Source organism: Anser cygnoides, chromosome 1, assembly GCF_040182565.1.
Source record: "Anser cygnoides isolate HZ-2024a breed goose chromosome 1, Taihu_goose_T2T_genome, whole genome shotgun sequence".
NCBI lineage: Eukaryota > Metazoa > Chordata > Aves > Anseriformes > Anatidae > Anser > Anser cygnoides.
In genome coordinates, this window is record NC_089873.1 from 198652003 (window position 1) to 198674848 (window position 22846).

Below are 22846 nucleotides of genomic sequence, written 5' to 3' on the forward strand. Positions count from 1 at the left end.
TAGTTAATCCATTCTTTTAATAATAAATAATAATAATTAAAAAAAAAAAGTGTGTGCATGGCACCACTCATACTCCAGACTTAGAGACTTATGTTGCAGGATAAAATTCTGAATTTTCGGGAAAAAGTGTAATAGAATTCTGGCTGTGTTTTGCCATCCTACTAACTGATAAACTTTTATTTTAAATAAAAATTACTTATTAGCAGTTCTCAACATTTTCATTTTCAATTTTCAATTCTTGAATAGTATTTCATTTCAATTTTTGAATATCTTCTTCACCCATTATATTAATAATTTCTGAGGCAGACATTTGTCTCTGAGAGAATAATACGTGGACTAAAACCTGAGGTGCTTGGAGAAAACATATTTAGTGATCAGTGTGGGATTTCTCAGGAACAGATGAATCTCATCTATCACTGTTTTTAAGGACTGGGGATTTTTGAGTAGATGGCAATGAAGTTTTACAATTGGAAAGTACACATGGGTTAAAACCTTACTTTTAACTAACTTTGGTTTAATTGCTTATCTTGGCGTGTTGTTTGAGAACGTTCACTTATTCAGGAATTCCAAGTTATAGATGCATTAATAACAACAGCAAATACCTAGGAGAGTTTAACTGCAATCTGCTTGAGGATTCTGGTTCGAAGTGGATTACCAGATGAATTTCACCTGATTACAACTGGGAGTATCTTAATTTCTCTTTTAGTATTGCATCACATATTAAACACATTTAATCACCATTAAAAACCTAAATACAATTTCCTCTGCCTACAGCATAATTGCAGATTGATTAATATTCACAGAAATTGTTCATGTGTGCTTTTACAAAATAGACTGAAGGACTGCTCAATTATGCTCAAGAAAGCCAACATCAGGGTTAATAAATGCTGGTTGTTAGTCCCAGGTCTAATAAACTGCATCACTTTTTTTTTTTCTTTTTTTCTTTTTTTTTTTTTTCTGTTTAGAATCTTCCCTGAAAAGTGCATCTCTGGGTCTAACCGCAGTGTTATCGTGAACAGTTGTAGTAGTATGTTTTCTGAGACCTTAGGCTAGTCCCATGAGTAACCAAGGTGATGGTTAGATTTTTAGATAGTAGTAAACATGCATGATTGTTGAGCAAAAATAGAAAAAAAGTGCCTGATTATAAAGTCTGTTTGAGCACATTTATACATATGAACTACTTTACAGAAGCAAGCAGGCTTATATATTTGTTCAATTTTTTACAGAATTATAAGCATTAAACAGTTCATAAACTAAAACAACAACAACAACAAACAAAAACAACAAAAACTTATATTTACAGTACATACTCTTCAAACAGCATTACTGTAGTACATTACATATTATGGTGGGTCGACCTCTGCCAGCTGCAAGCCACCAGCCACTCACTGCCCCTCCTCAGCAAGATGGGAGAAATAGGATGTAAAACTCACGGGTCAAGACAGGGAGATTGCTTACAAGCTACTGTCTTGGGCAAAACTGCTGGGCAGAGCAGACCAGCGGAGTGCCATGTTTGTGTCAGCCCTGCTCTATTCTGGTGTAGGTTCAGGTCGGGTGAGGCTCCTCACAACCCCTGAAGTGATGCTGTACAGCCCAGCCCTGACAGATGAGCCCTACTCTGTGCAACAGGGGTGAGTTATCTGTCTGTTGGTGGTGCCAGTGGACTTCTTGATATTACAACTGGAATTAAAATGAGTATTTAGTGCCATATGTGGTGCCGGGGTGTGGTTGATCTAGAGGCATGCATTTTTTTTTCCAGGTCCAGTGTCATATCTGTCAGTTTCATGTATATCCATATGATATTAGTTTTTTTTTTAAAGTGTGTTAAACACCTAAATTACTCCCCAGTGTTTAGACAATCCATTTATTTGTCTGCAACCTCATGTTGAATTCCACTTCCCTCTGCCCTGGCCCTGGGATGGGGCAAAGGGCCTCAGGATGAACAGTCCTGGTTAAAAGGCTGTCCTCACAGACAAGAATGATAGTGGACTCCTTGTGTCAGCCATTTTCCCCATGGGCTTGAGTTATGGGGTTTGTCCTTCCCACTGTACTTGAGTAACAGCCCTTTTTTCCCAAGCTGATGAGGGCTGGGCCTTCGTCCTGGTTTCAGCTGGGATAGTTAATTTTCTTCCTAGTAGCTTCCTAGTGCTATGTTTTTTATTTAGTATGAGAATAATGCTAATGTTTTAGCTGTTGTTTAGATTATTGTTGTTTAGCTGATGTTTAGATTATCCCAAGACCTTTTCCGCTTCTCATATTGCCCTGCCAGCAATGAGGTTGGGGGTGCACAAGGAGCTGGGAAGAGACAGAAACAGGACAACTGGCCCAAACTGGCCAAAGGGAAGTCCCATACCATATGACGTCATGCTGAACAATTATATGGGGTGACTGGCCAGGGTGTGTGTGGGCTGCTGCTCGGGGATGGGATGGGCATCAGTCAGTGGGTGGTGAGCAACTGTAATAATTGTTGGGGCTTTTCCATATTGTCAGCAACATTCAACAAGGCCAAGTACAAGGTCCTGCATCTTGGCCAAGGCAATCCCAAGCACAACTATAGGCTGAGTGGAGAATGGATTGAAAGCAGCCCTGCGGAGAAGGACCTGGGGTTGTTGGTAGATGAGAAGCTCAACGTGAACCAACAATGCACACTTGCAGCCCAGAAAGCCAACTGTATCCTGGGTTGCATCAAAAGAAGTGTGCCAGCAGGTTGAGGGAAGTGATTTTTCCCCTTTGCTCTGTTCTTGTGAGACCCCACCTGGAGTACTGTGTTCAGCTCTGGGGCCCCCACCACAAGAAGGACGTGGATGTGTTAGAACGAGTCCAGAGTAGGGCCATGAAGATGAATCAAGGGATTGGAGCACCTCTTCTGTGAAGACAGGCTGAGGGAGTTGGGGTTGTTCAGCCTGGAGAAGGAGACCTTACAGCGGCCTTCCAGTACCTAAAGGGGTTCTACAGGAAAGCAGGAGAGGGACTCTTTGTCAGGGAGTGTAAAGATAGGAAAAGGGGTAATATTTTTAACTAAAAAAGAGTAGATTTAGACTAGGTATAAAGAATAAATTATTTACTCTGAGGGTGGTGAGGCACTGGAACAAGTTGCCTTAAGAAACTGTGGATGCCCCATCCCTGGAAGTGTTCAAGGCCAGGCTAGATGGGGCTTTGAGCAACTTGGTCTAGCAGGTAGTGTCCCTACCCATGGCAGGGGGGTTGGAATTAGATGTGCTTTAAGGTCTCTTCTAATCAAAATTATTCTATGATTCTATGTTTCATTGGTATATCTCAATTTACTATTTTAATTTCTCAAGGGAAGCTTTTCTGTTCCCCACACAAACTTTTACAAAAACTACCTTTTTTTTTTTTTTGTATCTTAACTATTTTGAGAGTACCTAGCAGATGGTGTGGAACCAGGAACTTAAATTCAACAAAAATTTGACTCTCATCTTACACATCTTGAAGTTCATTGATTCAAACATTTTCTGTAGTGAAGTAGACCCTGCTTTTTCTTTTCTTGTAAAAGATATCAAACCATAGATAGAACTTTATTCAAAGTTAAGTTCTAATTTTTACTGTTGCATTTCCAAAAGTTTTAGGAACTGTAAGAAAATATGAGTTTGCAATTTTATGATTCTTTTTTTCCAATCTTTTTATGATTCTTTTTTCAATACTTTTGAGTATTTCATGAATAATTCACACTTTCTGTGCACATTCTTTAGTCATGACTTTACACATTGATACATAGCTTGAAGAGGACTGTATTGCCTTAACTGCATGTTTACGCTAAGTAATTCTATATAGTTTAAATTCAGCAGTGAACTACTGGAGAGTTCTTTTAATTTGTGATATCAAGAAAACCGTACTGATATACTGCGAGTGCAAATTAAATAGCATAAACTCAGTATAAGAAGAGCTTTATTAGAAGCCATGTCAGGCCTCTGAACATGTCTGCTGGGAAATCAATTAAGTTCCTTGAGAACCCCTATACTTAGGCTGCTAATAAGAGTATTTTGTCTTTTCTTATGGCAAATCTGGCTCCTGAGTGTATGCCATATAAGAGATGTTTGAATTATGCAAGTTCTCAATTGTAATAACATAAAATATGTCCCTCCCACCCCATTATTAATGTTCTGTCACTTGTAGCAGGCCCCTTATGACTACACATGAGCTGTACCATTTCCTTATTTAGAATGCCCTGGCTAGTAAACACTACCACCTAACTTTATCAATTGTCACATAAAAGTAGGAAAATAACTAAAGGAAATAGGAAAAACTAAAGTTATTAGGAAAACAACTAAAATATTTTTTCTTCAAGAGCTTTAAAATAATAAATAAGCCTCAAGACCAAACTGAACTCAATAAATTTATTTTACTTAGTTCAAGTCAATGGAAAGCCAGGTAATTGAGACAGTAAATTTATTTCTGGTTTCTAAATATTTAATATTTATCTCAGACATAAGTAATTAGAAAATATTCCATATCGTGAACTAAGAGAGGTTTAGAAAAAATTGGATTCAGCTGCCTGAGTAGAGATGTTCTCACCCTCTAGGATGATGCAGAATATCCTACAGAGCCCAGTCTCGTACACAGGATCCTCACTCCTGCTTATTGTCTTAAAAAAGACTATTGTCCTAATTCATACCTGTGTCTGTGCCATGGAGGTGCTTCAGATAATCAAGGGCTCTTAAAATATTACTCAGGTGCTTCACATTTACCTGTCCGTGCAACTGTCTGCTTCTACCCAGCTGGATATACAAAGGCCTGTAAGTGATGGAGTAACTCTCCTAGGACTGTTTTATGCAGTCCTTGAAAGAAAGAGTTCAAGTTCCCCTCTTCTGAGTGAAGTGCTCTGTTCATTGGGGCTTATGAGTTATGACCCTTTTTAAATTTTGACTCCAGTTAGTGGTTCTTCACTTTCTGCTGCAAAATAGAAGAAGCTGAACTGCAGAGTGAGAATGTGGCCTCTGTATTTTGAGAAGAGTCATGATTGCTGACCGATACCAGGCACAATCTCAGTATATCTCCTGGAAATGCCAAGGATTTAGGTGGTAGAACGCACCCTAAGGGTCTCTAGCCCATCTCTTATTTTCTTAGAAAGTGATAAGCATACATTCTTCTCAGCTTTGTCAAAGGATTCAAGTGTAACAGTCAAAATTCATATCAAATTTAAACATAGTAAGCTGTTTTCCAGAGGAAAACAATGGAAAAATCAGGGTCTGTCAGGGAGAAAATGCTTTATAGTTCCAGATTATATTATATTATTCCTAAAGTCTCTTTTTTTTTTTTTTTTTTTTTTTCCTTGCAGCTACCAATTCCTATTGCTTTGGGCTCTAGACACGCATGATGTCGAAGACCAGGATAGTACACTCTGCTTCTAATTTTGAACTTTGTTTTTCACCTGCACATACTAGGTTGCCTGGGAGGTTTCATCAATGTCTGGTGAATGGACAATAACTGAGTTTAGTGTAGTCAGTGCTTACAAACAATATTGCAGAAAACAGACGTGTAAAAAACTGCACCAGCAACAGAAATGCTATGAAACAAAATTTATCTGGTTGCTTAATTCAAGTTGTTTGTCTGCTAGATAAAGCTTCATTTAGGGAACATGTTCATGTTTATACATAAGCCACTTCTGTTCACAGAAAAAAAACGAAAGCATATACCATTATCTTTCAATGCATGCAAGGTACTTTTCAGAAAATAAATAAATAAATAAATACAGCTCCTATTGAATGAAGGTGTAATCCTGTAAGCACAATCATTATACTTCACGAATGTTGTTGATCTGTGAGGTATTATTCATGGGTCTTTTTTCTGTTACTTTCTTAGCCTACTGTTTAAATATCCTCTAGCCTCTACGTATCTCACCCTTTCCCTCTCCTTCTTTCTTCACTTTCTCCTTTTCTCTCTCTCTCTCTCTCATCTTTTTTTTTTTCCTTCTTACATAATTCAGATAAATATAATTAAAGAAATGCTAAAGAAATACAGGTTCTTTAAATGTAACCAAATATGAGAAAATACACATTATTAGTTTGAATTATTATATTTAAAAGTAAATGAAACCATATTGTACCATAAGTGTAGCTATGCATAAATATATATAACAGAGTTGACTACACAAAGCAGACAATTTAGAGAAAAAGTAATTTTATAAGATTTACTATTCATCATTAATTTGTTACTATCATTCTTGATTAAATTAGAAAAGTTCCAAAGGGAATATATATATATATATATATATATAAAAGAGGGACTGACATTTTATTACTTTGCTTCTCAAATATACAGATATTAGTTGCACAGATCAAATTGTGCTGTAATGGAATTTCAAATCACTAGCTTGCTACTTTCATGTAGCAAAAATTGTATAAAACAGTTCTGTACAGCAATCTTTAAGAAATATTTTAATCGATTACTTTAAGGCTAATCCGAAGAATCTCAAGGGAAAGATGCCTATTTCTACTTTGTTTAATAAAATTCAAAATTATGTTTGAGAAACACTGAAGTAAACTGATAAGAAACATACTGTTTTTGAAAAATTGTGTTGGCCAAATATAAGCATGGGCTTTTCGAAGAATCAGAGAAGGAAACTAGACTTACCATCATGTTTGAAGGCCTCTGAAAAGTGGTAAAGGTTTGTTGGGGAGTGATAATGTTGTGCAGCTCCTCTCCAGCCCGGTGAAGATACACTTCCTAATGAAGGACTGCTTAATCGTGGTCTGTTCTTTGAGTTAAATGAGGCTAAAGGTGAACTACCAGATTTGATTCTGAGAATAGCAGCATATGAAGTGGGGAGGCCAGGAACAGCTTCTGAATATTCTGAAAAAAACAAACAAACAAACCTCACAAACAAATAAGAAGTGAACACTGACTGAATAAAGGTAAAAATCTATCATTTATCAAAATAATATTTCAGTTATCCAGTATACGATATATGGAACAAGAATGGAATAAGAAAATCTCTCTCTCTCTCTCTCTTTTTTTTTTTTTTAATTTGGCATGTTAAAAATTTAAAGACAAATCAAGAATTTTTATCTCTGAAAGGTTTGTCAAAGACACTCCGGATTGCAAGAAGGACTCACATTCTAGACTGAAATGGGTAGCAGCATAGAGCTTTAAGAGAGAAAATAAATTCCCCTGTAGTTTCAAAACAATATATATATAAAAAAAAAGGTAATATGCATTTTCAATATTTTTAATTCTATTTCTATGAACCTAAGTCACCAGTACAGAAGTGTCTGCCAGTCCATCGTCTTTCCTTCACTGCCACACATTACTTCTTGTATGCAGTGCAGAACTACTAGCTGTATCTAAATATGTTCCTCCTTTCAACAATACTCTGCAAATCACATGGGTTAGCTAAAAAGTCTGACAGTACATGTTTGCAGAAATCTCTCACAAAGATGCATATGTAAAAGCTAACTCCTTTTTTGCTTCTGCAACTTCCTTTTTTATTTCCTTTTCACCTATATTTAAAATTTCAATGTCTAAAAATAATGGGTAGTACTGAAGATTTTGGTTCCTGAGCAAACGATTTATAATCTACCCGAGACACATAAGGAATCAGAAGGAAAATGTTATGTTAAAAAGTATGGTTTCACAGAACAATTCCCGTGTATGTTTAAAAAAAAAAAAAAAAGTTAACTATTATATATTTCTATCAGAGATGTATGTATTCTGCTCTAGAGGATCCATATCCACAGATTTTTCACACAAAAAGTGATGATTGCTCTTGGAAAGACATTCTTCCACAATGCACATGAACACAGAAAAATTGTACACTGGAAGGAATTTTACTTTTTAATAAAAGAATGCAGACCTGCTTTTGGTCCAAACTTTACAACACAGCATAATAAACCTTAATAAGATTTCCAAAGGAAACATGATTGCAATCACATCTATAATAAATGTAGTGCTCCCTGAGTATTTTCTGCAGATACAGGCACTTTTCTATTTTCAGCATGGTATTTTAGCTCTGTGCTATTTACCCTATGGCAAAGGACATGGATTTGGGAATACTTTGTGTCAGTATTTTTTCGGCAAATCTTATAAACACTCTGTGACTGAAATTTTACTGGATTGTTAAGTATACTGTTTAACATATGCATGTCAGTAATGAAACTGTAGCTCCTGAAGACCTTTTAAACTATGTAATCTACTTGTTGATGGTATAAGACAGTTTCTTAGATAATGATCCTGAGTATATCAGCCATTCTAGTCTGAGAACATTCAAGTAATTATTATGTCATTTCATTGGGAAAATTATGAAACATTCAATAAATAGACAGGAAGGTTTCCTGTGTAAACTAAACAATTTGAGAGCTGTATATCTGAGAGCTCTGTTTCATTAGCACTGAAACAGAGATTAGTAATTAGAAATGAAATAATCACACTAATAATTCTAATTTCTAGCTAGACAGGCATTTAATGCAACTTCCAAGTTCCTGTTGCCAGCTTGGAAAGTGAGTGGTACAGACACACAACTCTGCATTTTCTATATAAACATACTTTTTTATAAATTTTCTTTTTGTTTTCAATATTATATTTCCCAGTTCAATGACACACTGAGAATAAAAGCAGCTAGGCCCCTGACCCTATCATAAATCTGCCACCCTGCTCTCCTTCTTTACCGTCTCTTATGCTCTGCTATCTTCACCTCCTTCCATAAAAATCTCTCACATGATCTTGCTCGTAGGAGAGGAACATCTTTCTAGGGTTCTGCCAGATCTAGCACCCAGCAAACAAGCTAAGGCAAATAAGCATTATTCCTCCTTGTGTGTTGGCAGGCACACAAGAAAAAACAAAAAGTAGTATGCATATATAAATTTATAAACAAAAACACACACACACAAAAGTATTATCACCCATTACATGTAATTTATTTACCACCATGCCAAATTACAGATTATCAAGGCAGAGGAGAGCAAAATAACCATTATTTCTTTCAAAATTGTACTATGAATTTATTTATTTATTTATTTATTTATTTTAATTGGAAGTACATGCCAACTTGTGAGACAACACATACTACAGTTCCTAGTAAGTTTGAGTTAACTAGGTTCTTCTGACCTGATTAGTTTGGTATCAGGCTTTATATCATTAGGGTGAGTGCAAAAAGAGGCCAGAAGAAGCAGAAGCAGTCTGTTGGAGACGTGGTGAGGCAGGAACAGCTTCCAGTCAGAGGGATGCAGAGGAATGGAGGGCAAGATGCTTCGAGTCCATCTGTAATGAATGATGTCCCTCGAGGGTACATACTGGGAACAATACTATTTAATATCTTCATTAATGATCTAGATAGTAAGATCAGCAAGCTTGCAGAGGATACCAAGATGAGTTACCAAACTAGTGATATGCTAGAAGGAAGGGATGCCATCTACAGGGATATGACAGGCCTGACAAATGGGCCCTTGTCAACCTCAGGAAGTTAAACGAGGCCAAATGTAAGGTCCTTCGCCTGGGTCAGGGCAATCCCCGTTATCAGTACAGTATAGGTGATGAATGAATTGAGAATTGCCCTGCAGACCACTTCAACATTCTGGTGTATGAAAAATTGGATATGAGATGGCAACATGCATTTGTAGCCCAGAAAGCCAATCATATCCTGGGCTAAATCAAGAGAGTAGTCAGTAGATTGAGGGAGGTGTTTCTCACACTCCACTCTTGTGGGACTCCCCACCTGAAGCACTGTTTCCAGCAATGGGTACCTCAGTACAAAAAAGACATGGATCTGTTACAGTGAGTCCAGAGGATGACCACAAACATCATCAGAGGACTGTGAAGAAAGGCTAAGAGAGCTGGGGTTGTTTCACCTGGAAAAGAGATGGCTCCGGGGAGACCATACTGCAGCCTTTCAATAGATAATAATGCTCATAAGAAAGATGGAGAGAGATTTTTTTAACAGGGCCTGTAAGGACAGGACAAGGGGTAAAGTTTTTAAACTAAAAGAGGATAAATTTACATTAGACCTCTAAGGGAGAAGTTTTTTACAATGAGGGTGGTGAGGAACTGAAACAGGTTGTCCAGAGGAGTTGTGGGGTTGGATGAAACTTTGGGAAACCTGATCTAGTAGAAAGCAACCCTGCCCATGGCAGGGGTGCTGGAAGAGATGATATTTGAGGGTTCCTTCCTACCCAAACCATTCTATGTTTCTATGAGATCCAGAAGCCAGACAAATTTGGAGGGCTAAGCAGTTAGAAGGATGGGAGAGAGCAGAAAGTACAAGAACAGTGAGACTCACTCTAGGCTGCCTAAGTTTTGCCAACATATCATATCGCTAAACAAAAATAAACAGAAGCCATACTGAAATCTCTAGTTGTAGTATGTAGTCTCACTTTCTGCAAAAGTTTAAATCAAAATGTAGCTTTTGTTAATGTCATATTTCTAATTTTTAGGCTGTTTCTAACTCCAGTTTCTTTGCACACATTACACATACTCTAATTTAAGTGCTAACACTTAAAAGAATAATGTGTTAATGGAATGCGATCAACTACACCAGTAAGTAGGATTCAAGAACACTGAAATAGTTTTGACAACTTCTTTTTGCCGAAATAGTACATGCAGGGAGCTTGGTGAACTTGCTCTGTGCTGCCTCATCAATTCCAGAAGATTTTTTTTTTCCACTTTAAAATTAAAAAAATATACACCTGTTATCTAGTTAAATGTGGAATGACTGATGACAGTGATAAATTAAGAGTTTTAAAGAACAAAAAGATCAACATGATCTCAGATTCCATGAATGTAAAGTACTGTGGGAAGAAAGAGAAGGAAAAGATACAAAAGTCACTTTCCACAGTGAAAAGGTCCTGCAGTAATGGCAGTATTACACAAGATGTTTTCTGACCTTTCATTCTATAATTGTTTTATTTGGCTGGGATTCAGGATCAGTGTGAAATTTCACTCTAACTGTGGTTGCTTTGTCATTTTCATCAGTATGCTGTATCTGAGTAAAGTTTCTCTTGTAAGACATAACTAGAAATGGTTAATAAATATTATAAACAAATATGTCTTGTGTTTTTTATTGAAAGCCTGTAGCTGGTGATCATTACTGACAACTAGAGCAGAAATCAGGTTTACCTGAAAACAAAACCCACTTCCTAATCCAAATGTTTGCATGCATGAAAATCACCAGCTTGGATTAGCCTTCAGAGTTCTTTTCACTAAAACTACTGGAATTATAGCCATCTTAACAATAGTGTGACAGGTTTAAGATAGACTATGTTTTTTCTTATAAATGCACATTTCCTTAAATGTGATTTCCAACAGTAGACTATGATCTGTATGAGGTTTTGGTAACTTTTTAATGAATCTGTGTCAACTCATTAAATTATTCATACTGCTTTTATTATTTCTAGTATATGCTGCTGTCCATTCTTTCTTTGGTCAGATTCAACACAACTAGGAAAACCAGCACCAGAGGTAATAGAGAAACTGTCTTCTACTGATTACAGATTTTTTCTTCTATTAGAAGAAGGATATGTATGAATTTTGACATTATATAAAATAATTTTATTCCTTTAATCTGTAATAGCTATTTACAGCGATGTCTGGGTAAATTTAACTTGATTTCATATGTGCTATGGGAAAACCAAGCTAACTCTGAAAAAGGGGTAATTTTTCTCCCAGAACAGCACATGCTCCTTAGCACATATATCCCTTAGGTACAGTCCACAGGTACAAATGTAAAATACCAATGCTACCCTGTTATATTTAATTTGACAGATTTGTTTCAAAAGGCATAACCTATTACAAAATAGCTCCATCAATAGTACTACTTAATTTTACCAAAATGCATTCTATCTCCAAATGGTGGAAGATGACAAAGCAAATTTGCAGAATCCATCACCCAAAACTCCTTTGAAAACATTCTTTGTAGTTTGAAATCTATGGAGAATGAAGGCTTCTGACTCCTGGGATGATGTTTATTTATTTATTTATTTATTTATTTATTTTATTTTATTTTATTTTATTTTATTTTTTTCCAGTGGGACTACTGGTCAGTGTGATAAATTAGCGGGTGTTTGTTCATTGTCTTTAAAAAGAATTCAGAGAATCTGCTGAGAAGATAAGGTTTTGCAATTTACGACCTTGTTAAGGGGGAAGACTAAGCAAGTAGATAGTGGGGAGGGGGTGTTGGATAAACGTCCTTCGTAAAACAAAGACTCTGTGAAATACTGTTTGCTGCTTTACTACCCTTGAACACGAGCACAACGCATGATCATTGAAAGAAACAGAACGAACTGCACAGCTTCAGAAGATTCAACAAGTTCTGACAAGCCGAACTTGGATGCTGACAAGCCGAACTTGGATGCTATAAAACGGTGACACTGAAAAGGGAAAGTTTCGTGCTGTGATGGAGCGGAGACTCCCCAGCTGCCCAGCGCTGTTTTGCTTGTACCTGCTTACTTAATTAATAAATTATCTTCGATAGACCAGAAGATTGCGTGGTCTCGCTTATAACAGTCAGTATCTACCTCAATGACTTTTCTCAACTATCAGATTAAAATTGAGTCTATTTTACAATACTTGTGTGACCTTCATTCATATACTTTTGCTAGCTATCATGCTTGATCAAATGCCACTAAGAATGCTAATATGTTGTTTTGTTTAATTTTGTTTTGTTTTTGTTTTTCATTGCAACTTTTAATTAGTTCCTGTAGAAGTGTTCATTCTTCTAAGCTCAAGAAAAAGCATGCCTTTACTCTGTAAACTTTGGATGGTATTACTGTTGTTCCCCAGTATTTTCAAAACAAACATATTTTCTGCTTTGTTCTTTGTCTGCACATTTTTTTAGAATACTTCACGACATATAGATTGGCAATAACCAAGATGCAACTTGTTGATAAATGTAGTGTTGATAACCTGTTCATGCAGGGCATCTCATTGTAAGAGCTAGAAGTGCTACTGCAAAACAGCAAAATGTCAATAAATTATGTTTTACTGATGAAATTTAATTAACTATAACTAAAAACAACAAAACAGATTTTAACAAATAAAAAAGTAGGAACCAGTAGATTTTCTCGAGAACTTGTTAATACATCTGATCCTCCTATTCACACCTCCCACTGTGGGTGGTTTAGTTTACTTGTCAGAGATTTCATTTTAGTAGTCAAAATAACAGGTAATGCAACAAAATAGGCAGAAAAAAATGTCGAAACCAAACAAAACCAAAAACACTGCAACCCTCATTGGGAATGTCATTTTAAATAGCTGTAGCCTGGATGTGTACGTATGACCTGCTGAGGCTGGGTTCACTTTACAGGTAGTGAAGAGAAAGAGGAACAGGGCAAGTGACATGATGGACATGCCCATTAAATGGCTACTTTTTGCCACTGACTTTAAAAGGAATGTAAGGGAAGTAGCTGAGATGTGAACACTTCAACTTGTTCAGATATCCGTTGTCTTAGTCGTCTCATCATAAATTCGTCAAACTTCGTTTGTGTCTTTCCTACTCAAAACATCTTGTAGAGGAATGAATATCAAAATATATTTTGTTTGTTTGTTTGTCTGTTTGTTTGTTTGTTTGTTTCCAAAGCAGCAATGGGGAATGATTTAGAAACTGAAAGTTCTCAAGGAAAGCATTCTGGCAGTCTTGATCTGCAGGATTGACCTTGCAGTCATCTGGCAGAGTTGATCTTCTTCACCAAAGATTTGATAGTATGAGAAATGGAGAAACTTAATCTATTTGGACAATCTTTCCTTGGAAAAAAAACAACTGACTTGCCAGGACTTCATCAAGAAAACGTAAACCTTCGATCCAAAAATTGTATTGTTGAAGTTTTGAAATAGTTCAGTGTTCAAGGAAGATACACGATAATTGAATTTGAAAATCCAGAGTAGCCCCTCACTTATAGCATTTGCTTGTCTCTTAGCAATCTGATCATATAAAGCAGCAAATTTGGGAACATAGAATGCCATGGATAGATAAGAAAAAATAAAACACCAATTAAAAAAAAAAAAAGATACATTTTGTTTTCCTTTAAAGTAACAAAGAGAAAGTGGTTTGAAGACAAAAGCTTTGACTGAAAGATAGTAAAGAATATTTCCAGCGGCTATTAGCAAATGAATCAGCGTCTTTGGAATATTATACTGTTAGAGTTAATTTAAATGTAATGAATTTTTATGAGGAATTATTTTGAATACTATAAAAATGCTTTTGTATAGATAGTCACTGTTTCTCTCCCTACTGAAAAAGCAATCTATTTTCCATCTCACTACCAATTCATACTTACAATGCAGCAAATAAATGATTCAATATATCCCCATTTATTCCCACTTTGCATCCAACATACAACATCCACCAGATAAAACAAAATATACTTTAAATTAGTACACTTTCAGCTACAGAATGTTTACAACTGCAATTAAAATAATAATAAAAGTAATAATATAATCTAATTATATAACATTCATCCTAATTAAAGTCATTTTAATCCAATAAAAGTGCTTTGAGATTACTTTGGCATATTTTTTCTATCAGAACATTTAGCACTCTATCAAAACACGTTAATATCACATATGGATTACAACTATTTAGGATATGCTTCTACCTTAGCACAGACTTTGGAAACTGATTATTCACTAAGTGCTTTGAAGCTTTTTTCAAATTCACTGAACCCACATCATGAGAATCACTTGTTAGATGTAAAAAAAATAAATTGAAAACTTCTCATAAGCTTTCTGAAGGAAAATTTAGCTACATATAATATTAACAGAAGTTTTAATTTAGCATATTCCATCTATTTTAGTATTTATTACCTTTGTGCACTCTTATTTTTAACACCACAGATGTGTTTGACACTTTACCAATTTGTGGAAACTTTCTGCCTAATAAAAAGAAGTTTTAGGCCAGGTTCATCTGAAAAATAACACTTACAGAGCACAGTGCAGGCAGCTGAAGGCATCACTATTCTCATGCAGCCCAAGAGTGAGTATGTAAAAATTAGGTTATTCTAAATATCTTGTAATCCTTGACCTGAAGAAGTAGTGCTACTTACTAGATGTGATTTGAAGGTATATATAAAAAAGTGCCAAAGACTCTAACTGATTTTTTAAAGTAATTTTTTAAGAGATATTTCATTGTACTACTTCTTCAGGTACTTGCCATACAACTTTTTTCACCTCAAAGTTGACATGTATTCTCTAACAGGAAGGTATGCAGCGTTACTAATATAAGATCCATAGATTAGCCAACACTGCATGCTTTTAATTGAAATCTTAACTTATTTTCCCCGTGGCTGATGAACATCCGAGTGAGCCGTCAATTTCGAATATGAAGGGAGAACCATGTACAAAAGGTCAACTATTTCATCACAAATCAATTAAAGTAATTAGATGGATAGAAATCCTTATTTATAACCCTTTCTTCCTACAGCAATCTGCATACCGATGTTAGGTGGACAATAACATATCAATCCACAGCAAAGAAGAAATTTGTAATTTACATTGTTAATGTAAAAGGCTTAATTAAATTATTCATAGCACCATGACAACTGAAGCAGTCAAAATCTTTAATAATCAGCATATGAAGGAAAATACCTGTTGATTTTCTTGGAAGTAGTAATGGGTTTACATTTGTAAAACAATGCTGTCGTCTTTTAAGAGATCAAACTGCTACTTGCTCAGAAAAACAATCTAGAATATTGCTTACTTCTCAGAAAGGTCTTGAAACACGCATCCTTAACTAACTTGAAAATACCAGTTCATCTGCTGCTGCTCAAACATAAATTCTAGTGACTGCCTTAAAATTCCTAGATTTGCTTTCAAAAGTCACATTTGTGCTTTCTCCAATGTCTTTCAAACAAAGAATTAGCTTCCCCTAAGAAATGTTATTGCTATCTTATCATGTTACGTGGCAAGTTTTTTTTTTTTTTTTTTTTTTTTGGGGGGGGGGGGGGGGGGGGGGGTTGCATAGTGGTAGCTTCTGTGAGAAGAATCCAGAAGCTGCCACATACATGTTAGATAAGAGCCCTGCCGCTGGCCAGAGCTGAGCCAATAAGCGATGTTGTTGGCTGCTCTGTGAGAGCATATTAAAGACAGGGAAAAAAAAAAAAAACAACACTCAGGAACAGCAGCTGGGAGAGAGAGAGGGGTGAGAAACAGCCTTGCAGGCGCCAAGGTCAGTGAAGGAGGGGGAGAGGTGCTCCAGGTGCCGGAGTAGAAATCCTCTGTGGCCTGTGGCGAGGACCATGGTGAAGCAGGCTGTCCTCGTGAAGCCCATGGAGTACCACGGTAGAGCAGGGTTCCATGCTTCAGCTCATGGAAGAGACCACAGTGGAGCAGGTGGACCTGCACTGACAGAGGCTGCGGCCTGTGGAGGACCCCCGCCGGAGCAGATTCTGGGCCAGAGCTGTAGCCTGTGGAGAGGAGCCCACGCAGGAGCAGGTGACCTGTGGCAGGAGCTGCTGCCCATGAGGGACCCATGGTGGAGCAGTGTGCTCCTGAGGGATGGACCCCGTGGTATGGACCCATATTTGGAGCAGTTCTTGAAGAGCTGCTGCCTGTGTGAAGCCCACGTAGGATCAGTTTGGAAGGACTGCATTCCATGGGAGGTACCCCACGTCGGAGCAGGGGCAGAGAGTGACCGTGAAGGAGTGGTGGAGATGAAGTGCTGTAGACTGACCACAGCCCCCATTCCCCTGTTCCCCTGTGCCACTCAGGAGGAAGGAGGGAGATGGAAGAGGATGTATGGGGGACGACGGCGTTTTTTTTATTTTTTTTTCTTTTTTTTTCTTTTTTTTTTTTCTTTTTTTCCTTTGTTTCTCACTTCTCTAGCTTGTCAGTAATAGGCAATAAATCTTACTACCTCCCTACTCTGAGTCTGTTTTGCCCATCACAATAATTGTTGAGTGATCTCCCCATCCTTATCTCAACCCTTGAGCCCTTTGCATCGTATTTTCTCCCCCTTCCTCTTTGAGGAGGGGGAATGAGCGAGCGGCTGTGGTGGAGCTCACTGTAAACCCGAGTAAAACCACAATTCCCTCCTAATACCTTTGAATATTTATTTATTTATTTATTTATTTATTTATTTATTTATTTATTTATTTATTTTTTCAGTGATGCCCATGCCACAGGGCCGTCTGGATAGCTGGTGTGAGAATTGTTATTGCTGCATATTTTCTCATGTGCTCAATGGACTTGGGTTTGTTTTATACAGTAACCTCACTTAGGGAGAACTATTTCTCTTTGGTCTTTTACACAGACCCCCCCCACTGTAACTATCGATTATATCCTAGCAGAAGCACCACTGACTCCACTATTGCTTCCACTAACATAGTGCAAATGAGTATGTAACTTACTACATGAAGGGAAGCTTCTTTCCTGCTTGACCTGGAGCACCAGCCCCAGGTGCTAGGGACAGTCCAAGGTCAGGCCCAGACATGGGCCTGGCTCAGTAAGGCCCGTGGCCAGACAGGACCAGGCTGTGGTGAGCTGGAGACCACCGTCCTATGGCATTGCTGAAGCAGGGACTGGGCTGAAATGGGGTTCTGGGCCATGGGCAGGTTAAAGGGAGGCCCTGGGGGTGGCCGGTTAGGAACGTGCAAGCAGGGCCTGAGAGCTTTGACAGCAGTCTCCTTTTTAACGCACCAACAGGTGCCTCAAAGTCCTGCAGGGACCTAGGCTCAGAAGGGATTCACTGTGGAGTGGTTTAGTTGCTATGGGTTGGCACAGGGCTTTTCTGAGGGACACAGAGCCAGGCCAGGGACAGGGAAGTAATACAGTAATAGCAGGGGAGGCTTAGGGTGGTGGAGCAGGGGATTCAGGCTGCCAGTGAAGTCCAGGAAGGCTTGGCGAGAGGCAGAGCGAGCTGGGTCAATGCCTGACCTTAGCACTCCTGGCTGTATATTTTAAACGGAAGCACAATTAAGGCTATGATCTTTATCATTAAAATGAAGATTTACTAACAAAATACATTAAAAACAAACAAACAAAAACAGTATATGTGCATGAATGAAAACTTATAATGTGTTTACTTAGAAAGAAAGGAGGCTACTACTTAAAGTTCACTTCACAAGGCATGCCTTTCAACAAGGTATAGGCACATTCTACTATTCACATAGCTTCCCTGTCTTCAAATTCACTTGGACTGAAGAAGCTGAAAATTAAGAGAAATTAGCCACTTATTTAAGAGAAAGTCCTGGAAATCATTTTAAGAGGGTATTACAACATTTTATACATCACAAACAGGTATAGACATTTTTTTTTTCTTTGAATGAAAGAATTTGTGATATTTTTCATCAAAGTATGGAAGCACCGTAAACGATAAGGTTGTAAGGGTTTTTAAAGTAATGAAAAACAACTATAGCTTACAAGAAAAGGTCATTTATTAATAAGAGAAAAAAATAGAATTTGATATGTATATGTAATCTAGAAATTAAGATTAGTTTGGAGAAGTAACAGCTGCACAGTATATGACTAGTTTAAAGAATTTTTCAAAGTATCCTTTTATTGTAAGTGAATGTCCATGTTTTGGAAACCGTGCAGGTAAATAGAGATCAAATTAATTTTCCGTGCAATGAATACAAGAGCAAGACATTCTAACTTAATTAAAATAATAAATTAAGCCACTAGATACTTCTTAGTGAACACTTTTTTTTTGTTGTTTCTGTTTTTGAGAAGAATTCATTTTGTCATTGAAATTTGTTGATAAGATTTTGATTATTGCATAGCCATTTATGATTCGTAGCTAAAGTAAGACTTTCATTAAATTGCAAAGTTAATTAAAAGTTATCCAGGATAATGTTTTTCTGTTCTCTGTGATACTCATTCTTACATATTATCCCAATTATGTGTATTTATTTATCCAGTCTTTCATCCCCTTTAAAATATCTATATCCTCTTTCAAAGCATCTATTTATTTTTGAGGCAGCTAATCCATTCTCCCCTACCCTTGGGTCCTTCTCTTTGGTTTGCTTTAGTCTTTGTTAAATATTTTACAGCATACTCTCCAGCTTGGTTTGCATCTTTGAGACCTTTATGTAGGTTAGCCTTAGCAATTAAACAAAACTTACACACGCAGAATGAAATTCATTCTTGTGTTCTAGACAAATACACTGGCAAAGCACCTCTTAAGCATTTTTGAGTTCTTGAAGAGCCAGATAGGTGTATACTCTTAAGGGGGTAAATTTTATCTTGCTGCTAAAATGTTTGCAAATATATATAAAGCCTTTATGAGTATTTGGATTTGGATATTATTAGAGATATTATTTCACTGTCTTCCTGCATAGAAACAACAGTTCCGTTAAAAGATACACGCCAAAGCTTGTCTCATGTCTTTTTTGTCTGATATGTACTAATGGAGGTGAATACTCAAATTGTCAAAATATTTGCAATGTAAATAAATTAGGGTTCAGGGTTTCATATTTTCATGGGGTGTAATCTGGTTAACACCTAACACAAACACATCCCTATAACATTTTCCTATATTGAAAATAACTTTATTGTAATAAAACCTTAATATTCCCCAATCTCTTTAGGTGATTCTTAATTCTTCTCTATATTCATAATAGTTGTTTTTAACCACAGGATCTGGTGCCTCCTTGAGTGCCTTTCCAACTGTAAACCTCTTTTCTTGTGGTAAACATGGCAACCTAAGGAAATATTTGGCAATTCAAATGAAAGCCATCAAAAGGATGTAGCCATCGAGATAGATTAGCAGGTGCTTGAAGCACACACACTTGAGCTGTTGCATTCTTTTTAATGGAAAGAACGTGGCTGTACAGCTGATCTCCAACAAAGTGTGAATTGTTTAAAAATATTAATAGAAGTACTGAGATAATTCACTGGTAAAACTGTTTTGTTACCCAGACAAAGCAAAAGTATAGTTTATTAAGGAGCTACCTCGTGGTCTGCTAAATTTTAGAAAACTGAATATTTTAGTTTTTAAGTTCGGGAATAGATATTACGGATTTGGGGAAAAAAATCAGCTGATCAAAGTTTATCTCACTTAGAGTTTTGGCAAACTGATCATAAACAGTAATTCCATCAAAACCTTGTAAATGCTAGCCTGAAAATACTTTACTTTGGAAAAATGATGCTATATGAAGGTGAAAAAATGACTTTATCTTATGACAAGATGAAATATTGTAGCAATATTTATGGTTCTGTTTGCATGCAGAGAGATAACTTTGGAAGTTTGATTAATTACTGCAGGTAAGAAAGAGCAGAAAATTGGCTATAAACTCAAAATAATACTTTAAGATATTTGATAAGATTTTCAAAGGAATGTAGATGTCCAGGATCTAGTCCCATTTTCAAAAAAATAAAAATAAATAAATAAATAAAAATGATTTGAGCACACAGAATTTTTATGAAGTAATCACAGACTCTCATCTTAAAGTGATACTAAATATGTTGGCTTGGGATGCAGGGGATTTGTTCCTCCCAGTCCACTGGAGCCAGATTGCTATGGTCCTGTGAGCCTAGGTCCAGGCACTAACAAGACAGAGCATTTATCCCCAATACACACAGACATACAAACAAACACACATAGTCATACACATTTAACACACTACACAGGTGCCACTGAACATCAGTTGATTGAAACAGACAGGGTAGTGCCTTTACAGGCACTACAAAGTACTAATAGCGCTTACGCAAACTTGAAGACTACTAATGGTCTCATCTTGTTCTGACTTTCTGACTAAACGTAGCCATAGCTAACTAGCAGATTGCACATGACATCCACACCCCTGTATCTCCAGTAGCTGGCCCAAATCCACAATCTCACCAATAGCCAACTACTTCCAATAGCTCCAATGATTCTTCCACTAGCTGACTCAGATTATGTGGTCTCTTCAGTACCTGGTCCTCAGACCTATGGCTGGTCACCAGCTACCACACTGCTGGCTAGACCAGCTTGAAGTTCGGCAGTGTTTTACATACCCAAGAATAGCAATTACCCTCACCCAGGAAAATAGTTAGGAATAGAGTATAATAAGAAGAGAAGTCAAAGGAAAACATTGGACTGAAATTGAAGATGCTCACCTAACAAGTACAGATGAGAAACAGGTGGAAGCATTTAATGCCTTTTTTGCCTCAGTTTTAATAGTAACAACAGATCTTGGACTGCCTGGTTCTCAGAGTTGTAAACCATAATTGGGGAAGCAGTGACTTTCCATCTGTGGTCACAAAAATTGTAACAGTTGTATCAGCTCAACATTCATATGTCCATGGGGCCTGATGGGATTCACTCCAGAGTACTGAGGGAGTTAGTGGACATTGTAGCTGAACCCTCTCAACAACTTGCCAAAGTTCTTGGGAATCTGAGGAGGTCTCTGCAGACTGGAAGCTAGCCAACATTATACCCAGTTGCAAAAAGAGCATTACGGAAGATGCAGAAGGCTACAGACCTGTTAGTCTAACTCCAGACCTTGGAAAAGTTATGGAGATTATCCTGAGGGTTCTTGAGAGTCAGTTAAAGGATAAAGCTATTATTAGACATAGTCAACATGAGTTCATCAACTGAAAATCCTGCCTTAGGAATTTGGTCTTTTGTGATAAGGTCACCTGCTTGGTCAATGAAGGGAAGGCAGTAGACATAATCTTTCTGGATTTTAACAAGGCCACTGACACTGACCCTCAAAACATCCTTATGGGTAAATTGTCCAACTGTCAGGTAAACAGGTTCATGTTATGCTGGATGATGAACTGACTCAACAGTAGAGCTCAAATAGTTGTAGTGAATGGGGCTACATCTGGCTGTCGACTGGTTACTTGAGGTATTCCCCAGGCCTCAGTTCTATGGCCATTTTTATCAATGATCTGGATGCAGGAGTGGAATGCATCCTCAACAGATTTACTGATGATACTAAACCAAGTTTAACATAGGAAAATGCCAGGTGCTGCACCTTGAATAGAGTAATGATGGACACAGATACATACAGGGAGATGCCCAGCTGGAGAGCAGCTCAGCAGAAAGGGATCTGGGGATGCTGCTTGACCGCAGGCTCAGCATGAGCCAGCAGCATGCTCTGGTAGTCAAGAGGGCAAAACGTATTTTGGGGTGCATTAAACACAGAAAGTACAGTTGGTCAAAAGAGGTGATTCTCCTGCTCTATTTAGCATTGGTGTGGCCTCACCTTGAATATTGTGTGCAGTTCTGGGCTCCACAATACAAAAAGGATGTTAAGGTGCTTGAAAGTATCTAAAGGAGGGCAACAAAGCTGGTAAAAGGGCAGGAAGGCATGTCCTGTAGGAGAGGCTGAGGACTCTTGGGTTGTCCAGTCTGGAGAAGAGGAGGCTGAGAGGTGGCCTCACTGCTCCCTGCAACTCCCTGAGGAGGAGAGGCAGAGAGGGAGGTGCAGGTTTCTGTTCCCTGGTAATCAACAACAGAACACATCAGAATGGCACTAGGCTGTGCCAGGGGAAGTTCAGACTGGACATTAGGAAAAAGTTATCTACTGTGAAGGTGGTCAAGCACTGAAACAGGCTCCCTAGTGAGATGTTTGAAGCCCCATGCCTATCAGTGTTCATGAGACATTTGGATAATGCCCTCATTAATATTTTTTAACTTTTGGTTAGTCCCAAAGTGGTCAGGCAGTTGGGCAAGATGATCATTGAAGGTCCCTTCCAACAGAACTATTCTATTCTATTCTATTCTATTCTATTCTATTCTATTCTATTCTATTCTATTCTATTCTATTCTATTCTATTCTATTCTATTCTATTCTATTCTATTCTATTCTATTCTATTCTATTCTATTCTATTCTATTCTATTCTATTCTATTCTATTCTATTCTATTCTATTCTATTCTATTCTATTCTATTCTATTCTATTCTATTCTATTCTATTCTATTCTATTCTATTCTATTCTTTGTCCTGTCCTACCCTACCCTACCCTACCCTACCCTACCCTA

The 22846-nt window shown here is 37.4% G+C and overlaps 1 protein-coding gene across 4 annotated transcripts in view; it reads right to left on the bottom strand.

The window, feature by feature from the left end:
* The window catches only part of CNTN5 (contactin 5), a 682193-nt gene that overhangs the window by 267779 nt on the left and 391568 nt on the right, over positions 1-22846 (bottom strand). For all 4 annotated transcript variants that reach the window (XM_066989851.1, XM_066989852.1, XM_066989850.1 and 1 more), the window contains one exon: positions 6592-6810. In XM_066989851.1, the coding sequence (XP_066845952.1) occupies positions 6592-6810 (219 nt within the window). The remainder of the gene's footprint in view (positions 1-6591; positions 6811-22846) is intronic.